This window comes from Haliaeetus albicilla, chromosome W (genome assembly GCF_947461875.1).
Source record: "Haliaeetus albicilla chromosome W, bHalAlb1.1, whole genome shotgun sequence".
In the NCBI taxonomy this organism is placed as follows: Eukaryota; Metazoa; Chordata; class Aves; order Accipitriformes; family Accipitridae; genus Haliaeetus; species Haliaeetus albicilla.
Genome location: NC_091515.1, coordinates 36,919,585 through 36,926,680, shown reverse-complemented (window position 1 = coordinate 36,926,680; position 7,096 = coordinate 36,919,585). Strand labels below are relative to the sequence as shown.

The window sequence follows — 7,096 nt, the reverse complement described above, 5'->3', positions numbered from 1 at the left end:
TAGACTAACAACGTGAGTGTTTGGAGTGCAGGGACATGTGTGATAGGGGAGATGAGGCAAGAAAACTGAGGCCCTGGATCAGCCTCACAGGTGTTGCGAGTAGAGCTCAGTATTTTCTAAGACATACCTTCTTCTACTTAAGAGCATATTGAAATGCTGTTTGCATTCTGGCAGCCAGAAGAACTCAAGCTGAGGTGCTCTGCTCTCCCTCTCCTTTTTCACATATTTAAAGATGGTATAAGCACTCAGAAAAGTCCCTTGGTTGGCGCATTTAAAGGACTATGCAGTTCTGGTTCTCCTGCAAAAGAGAGAAAAGTACAGAGCTCCTGATCCGATCTGGCCCAGAATTTATGCCTCACTGAATGAGTATAATGACACTTCTGAGTTTACAAGTTGCTGCTTGAACACAGATCTGTAGATAATCCATTGATAGCTATACAATCCAGTAAAACTGATGAGTCTGGGAATGCCAACTGGAAACATCTCTGACTACAACGGAATATTGTAATGTGTGTATAGGTGGGCTAGGGATTTGTGACTACCAGCACTATTGAAATCCTAAACTATTTCCTAGTGCTTTTCCTCTCTAAGGAAGAAAGAGGCAGTAGTCCACAATTAGTCTGTGATGATTCTAGTTATCAATGCTCATGATAAAAATCTTGCTATTTCAGAATATGTGCCAAGGAAAAATTTCCAATCTAATGCTATAGCAACTGCTTACTGCATTACTTTCTTTGAAAGCAGATTTGTACAGTTTCACTTCAGTATTATCATAAGTGGCAATTAAAATGAGTTTGTGTCCTGGTTTCTGCTGGGATAGAGTTAATTTTCTTCTTAGTAGCTGGTACAGTGTGTCTTGGATTTAGTGTGAGAATAATGTTGATAACGCACTGATGTTTTAGTTGTTGCTAAGTAGCGCTTATCCTAGGCTAAGGATTTTTCAGTTTCCCATGCTCTGCCAGCAAGCAGGTGTACAAGAAGCTGGGAGGGAGCATAGCCAGGACAGCTGACCCGAACTAGCCAAAGGGATATTCCATACCATAGAACATCATGCTCAGTATATAAACTGGGGGGAGTTGGCTGGGAGGGGCGGATCGCTGCACGGGCATCGGTCAGCGGGTGGTGAGCAATTGCACTGTGCGTCACTTGTCTTTTCTTGGGCCTTATTTATTTATTTTTATTTTATTTTATTATATTCCTTTTCATTGCTATTATTATTAATTGTTATTGTTGTTATATTATTTTACTTCAGTTATTAAACTGTTCTTATCTCAACCCACGAGTTTTACTTTTTTTTCCCAATTCTCCTCCCCATCCCACTGGGAGGGTGGAGGAGTGAGTGAGCGGCTGCGTGGTGCCTAGTTGCTGGCTGGGCTTAAACCACGACAGTTTGAAAGCAGATGCTTAAAGAATAGAATGGTGTGAGCAATGTGAATTGTTAAACACAAACCAGGATCCAAGGAGGTTGCCTGTAATTTCTAATGGCACCTATGGTTGGGATGCTAACGAGTATCACTAAGAAGAGATTTTTTTTTTTTTCCTCAAAACCAGTCTGAATTCCAGGGGCAAACTTCTCTTCCATTCATCTTTGGAGATTGGTTGTTTTTTTTCTAGTTATTTAAAACTCGTATCACTTAGTCTAATCTTTAGGTTCATGCCCCTGGATTTCTTCAGCCCTGATTCTTATCTCACCTGCAACAGTACAGACTAGGAGCAAGTCAATGGATGGATGAATTAATTAAAGAAATTTGATTCATTGTACTGGGTCTGGCTGGGATGGAGTTAATTTTCTTCATAGCACCCTGTATGGTGCTGTGTTTTGCATTTGTGACTAAAACAGTATTGATAACACAGGGATGTTTTAGTTATTGCTCAACAGTGCTTACACAGCGTCAAGGCCTTTTCTTTTTCCCACTCTGCCCCCCCAACAAGTACTCGGAGGTGCGTAAGAAGTCTGGAGGGGACACAGCCAGGACAGCTGACCCCAACTGACCAAAGGGATGTTCCATACCATATGACATCATGCTCAGCAATAAAAGCTCAGGAGAAAGAAGAAGGAAGGGGGTGATGTTTGTGGCTATGGCATTTGTCTTCCCAAGTAATTGTTAGGCATGCTGAGGCCCTGCTTTCCTGGAAATGGCTGGACATATCTGCCTGCTGATGGGAAGTAGTGAATGAATTCCTTATTTTGTTTTGCTTGCGTGCACAGCTTTGCTTCACTTAGTAAACTGTATTTATGTCAGTCCCACAAGTTTTTCTCCCTTTCGCCCTTCCAATTCTCTCCCCCATCCCACTGTGGGGGAGTGAGAAAGCAACTGCTTGGACAGACCCCAATATGCCGGACAGACCCACCTCTTAGGGAAGCCTGCTGACCCCCTGGGGCCCGGGTTAAGGGCATCACTAGGAAGCTTCCTAGCCTGGTACGGCCTTTGGACTAATACCCATTACTGGTCTTCCATGTGGGTGGTGATGAAGCTGCAACGCGTAGTCCAAGGGCAATCAAAAGAGTCTTCAGGGCCTTGGGATGGCTGGCAAGGGAATCTGGAGCACAGGTTATTTTTTCCTCTATCCTTCCAGTTGTGGGCAGACATATTGGAAGAAACAGACACACCCAGTCTATTAATACATGGCCCCGTGGCTGGTGTCACCACCACAATTTTGGGTTTTTTGATAATGGGATGGCCTACATGGCACCAGGCCTGCTGGCGTCAGATGGGATTCACCTTTCTCAAAGGAGGAAGAGGGGCTTTGCTCACAAGCTAGCGGGGCTGATTGACAGAGCTTTAAACTAGACTTGAAGGGGGAAGGGGATAATATCAGGCTCGCCCGTGACAAGCCAAGGGACGACACGCCAAGGTTAGAGGGACGGGGTGCTAGCGAGGGCCCTTAGCCTGTTGCTCTAAGACGTGCTGGGTACACTGGAGCACACTTGAAGTCTTATGGAGATGAGCCAGGGGCTCCTGAGGTAATAGGAGCCATCAGGGAAACACCGGTGAAATACCTCAAAGGAATTAAGGGGTGTTCTTCTAAAAAGGTGACACGTCCGACAGCCCAGCTGAAGTGCCTCTACGCCAATGAACACAGCATGGGCAACAAACAGCAGGAGTTGGATGCCAGCGTGCTGCTAGAAAGCTATGACCTAGTTGCCATTACTGAAACTTGATGGGATGAATCCCATGACTGGAGTGCGGCTATAGATGGCTACAGGCTGTTCAGAAGGGACAGGCGAGGAAGGAGGGGCGGAGGGGTTGCCCTCTACATCAAGAAATGGATAGAGTGCGAAGACCTGTCTCTGAAGAATAGCCACAAGCAGGTTGAAAGCTTATGGGTAAGAATTAGAGACCGAGGCAACAAAGGGAACCTTGTGGTTGGTGTTTACTACAGGCCGCCCGATCAAGGGGAGCCTATTGACAAAGCCTTCTTACTCCAGCTCCAGGAGGCATCTCGCTTGCAGGCTCTCATCCAGCTGGGGGACTTCAACCACCCCGACATCTGCTAAAAAGTAGCACGTTGAGCTGTAGGCAATCCAGGAGACTCCTGGAGTGCATCGAGGATAACTACTTAAGCCAGGTAATAGACAGCCCTACCAGAGGGGGTGCGATACTGGACCTGTTGGTCACCAACGCAAGTGAGCTAATGAGAGATGTCAAGATTGGAGGCAGCCTGGGCTGCAGTGATCATGCACTGGTGGAGTTCGCAGTCCTGAAGGATATGGGACAGGTGAAGAGTAAAGTCAGGACCCTGAATTTTAGGAAAGCAAACTTCCAGCTGTTCAAGGAGTTAGTCGAGAGGACCCCCTGGGAAACTGCCCTCAGGGACAAGAGAGCAGAACAGAGCTGGCAGATAGATCTTTAAGGATGCTTTCCATAGAGCGCAAGAGCTCTCGATCCCCAGGTGTAAGAAATCAGGAAAGGAAGGCAAGGGACTGGCATGGATGAGTCAAGACCTGCTGGTCAAACTGAAGGGCAAGAAGGAAATGCACAGGCAGTGGAAGCAGGGACAGGTATCCTGGGAAGAGTATAGGGACGTTGCCCGCTTGTGTAGGGATGGGGTCAGAAAGGCCAAGGCGCAGCTGGAGCCAAACTTGGCAAGGGGTGCAAAGAAGAATAAGAAGGGCTTCTATAGGTATGTCAGCCAGAAAAGGAAGGTCAAAGAAAGTGTACCCCTCCAATGAACACGACTGGCAAACTGGTAACAACGGACGAGTGTCGCAGTAGAGACGGACACGACAAGTATTAGATTGTGCAAAATGGCTACTTTATTGTTCTAACACACCTTTTTATTACCTTCTTCAGAGTATGTGTTCATATATGATTGGTTTAGTTAGTAACTAACAGTTCATGACTGGTGAGTCGTCAGTATGGTTCCTCTTATCATTGTCTACATAGTTCTTCTCGGGACTTTCTAGACTCTCAAGGATACATTACAAGCTGCTCAAGGTCACGCTGCTCTTGCATCGTCAGGCATTCTGCAGACCCGTTGCATTCCCCGACAGACGAGGAAAAGGCCGAGGGTACTCAACAACTTTTTTTGCCTCAGCCTTCACTGGCAACCTCTCTTCCCACACCTCTTGAGTGGATAGACCTCAAGGCAGGGACTGGGGGAGCAAAGTCTCTCCCACTTTAAGATAAGATCAGGTTCGTGACCACCTGAGGAACCTGAACATACATCAAAACATCAATTGATATGGGGATTTCCACATTGGATGGGACATCAAGCATATTGTATGTGTTCAATATAGACATCAAACGTGTTAACCGATTCATCATTCTCCAGGCTATGACATACAATACTGCTGACAAAGCCAAACTGATCAAAACCAATATCAAGAGAACCACGTTGGGGTGACACAACGTATTCAGGATGCCTGTAGCAGTAGGCGACCATCTGAAAAGTGTGTCCCACCATCTATGTTCTGCATCCTTTTGCACTCTTTCTAAAACTCGGTGTATTTCTTTCACATCATGATGAACAGTTATTAAGGTTTTCTGTCCGTTTTCCCTAATTTTTTCCAAAATCTCAACCAAATCCTTGTGTTGTAATAACTGTTTTACCAAAGTGAGATTCATTCCGATGGGTATAGGCAACAATTCATGAATCAACATATAGTTAGATTGCAAAAGTTGGTGAGATGTGACCGGGGCCAAATAGGAAAAGTCACATCCGACAATCTTAGTAAAATTGCAAACACAGAAATTTGAATGATTTTTAGTCTCTACAACTACCTCATCTACAGATAGAGAGTCACAAACAGTCCTCAAACATACACAGCCTTTGCCGATATATACGAGTACTGTTTCAGGGTTTTCATTAGGATGAATCTCAAAATGGCAGATATTTTGTTCAGTATCTAAACAAATATCTTGTGCCTCAATTGCATTGCCTTCACAAACAAATCCTTGTTGTTCTCGTACAATGCAAGATTCCAAATTAACAGTTTGCCATTTTTCATCCACCTTTCGGGCCCATACTCTATGCTCAGAAGGATAGAGTATAGTTCCGTTGTGGTTCAACCCTAATGCAATAATGGGATAAATTTGGTATATGGTAGCATTATATATAGTAAGCACAGAAATTGTAGCTAGGTTTGTAACAGGATCATAAGTAAAGTTCACCAGGTTCCACCAGGATTGGCGTTCCTTCTCGAAATCAGTGGCACTGTCCCAAATTATTTTCTGAATTTCAGTGGGGAGGATACCTTCTTCACCTTCTCTTATAATTGAGGTGGCTACTGACTGCGTCCATATTTGAGCCTGGATACAACTGAGAGCCAAAGAGAGGTTATTTTGGATCACCCCAAGTGCGTCAGTAATCAATTCATGGTCCCTTACATTTACCTTTTCCCATTTTGGTAATATATTTGACAACAGCCACTGGTTAGTCCCCAAAGCCAATAAAGAAGATTGCAAAGGCTGTTGAAATTTAGCCAAATCACTAATTGAGGTAGCCAACTTGTTCATTATTACTTCCGAATCGATGCTATTTAAAACTCCCAATCCTGTTCCCAAAACACCAGTTAGATCTCTCCGCGTTCTTCTCATGGGAAGAGTTCGTTTTTGCAGCCAGGTTGTCCATCCCTTGTAAGAAGTCTTTAGGAAAGGTGAGCAAGCTGGCTGAATGTCTGAAACATTGTTCTGCATCGACAATTCAACTTGCTTGAGAGACCATGCCGGGTTAAACAACATTTGTTGTAGGCCCGTATTTCTGATCACATATGGTCCAATTTCAAAGGTTTTTGGGCTAAGCACGACAATTGGTTGGGTAGTAGGCATTACAACGTCTATTTTAAATCCTCTCCAGTATTTAGTGTTATTTTTACCACACATAACTTTATAAGAGTATTGTACAGCAGTCAAATTTAGCCAACAGTCTAGGTTTTGATTTTTACACAACAAAATAGGGCCATGTGGTCCAATTCCATAACTGTCTGTGGATTCAATGTGAGATTCAGTGATCAGTCTGCATCTTATTGTAATGTTATTTCCTTGTACCACTGTAAAAGAGGGTATAACTTCATCTTTGTCAGTTAGCGTGAAGAGGGTATCTATGCCATTGTGCGTGACTACTGCAACAAGCATCACTAGAGGCCTAGTTACAGCATTCATTTTGAATTTAAATGTTAGGCCTGATAGCCCTCCTGTCGGTGGATTAGATTGCCAATCGCACACCACATAGACTGACTTGGTCAAAGTGAAATTATACCAACAATCTCCTTGTTCCTTAATACAGGATTTAGTGATTTCAACAGTAGTGGTACTTGGGTCTAGGGGGTAGTTACCGACATTCTTTTGACGGCAACACGTAATGAGACAATCCTGTTTGCTACATCCCCATTCTGTAGTAGGACAGAATTTCGCAGTGATGTTGGAACTAGGGTCCAATAGATTTCCAGAGATGGTAACTGAAGAGGCTTTCTCATGAAGACATCCTTCCACCTTTCTGCATCCCACTTGGATTTTTTCTCCAATCCTTCCAGTCAGGACACGGACCCAGTCTTTTTTGTCCCATTCCCCCCACTCAAGTGGGTGGTATACTTCAGACTCATGCATTACTACAGTGGCTAAGTTTGGGAGACGGTCTTTGGGATACTGTCCCA

General features: G+C 44.3%; 1 protein-coding gene across 1 annotated transcript; it reads right to left on the bottom strand.

Moving 5' to 3' along the window:
* Window positions 1-4,622: 4,622 nt before the first annotated feature.
* On the bottom strand, window positions 4,623-6,707 carry LOC138683417 (uncharacterized). The gene has a single exon (XM_069775135.1). The coding sequence runs from the start codon at window positions 6,603-6,605 to the stop codon at window positions 4,623-4,625; it is 1,983 nt and encodes a 660-aa protein (XP_069631236.1). The 5' UTR covers window positions 6,606-6,707.
* Between the last annotated feature and the right edge of the window lie 389 nt (window positions 6,708-7,096).

Bases quoted from the DNA above. Each gene is read 5' to 3' on its own strand.
- LOC138683417 (XM_069775135.1), bottom strand. From the start codon at position 6,605: ATGAATGCTGTAACTAGGCCTCTAGTGATGCTTGTTGCAGTAGTCACG.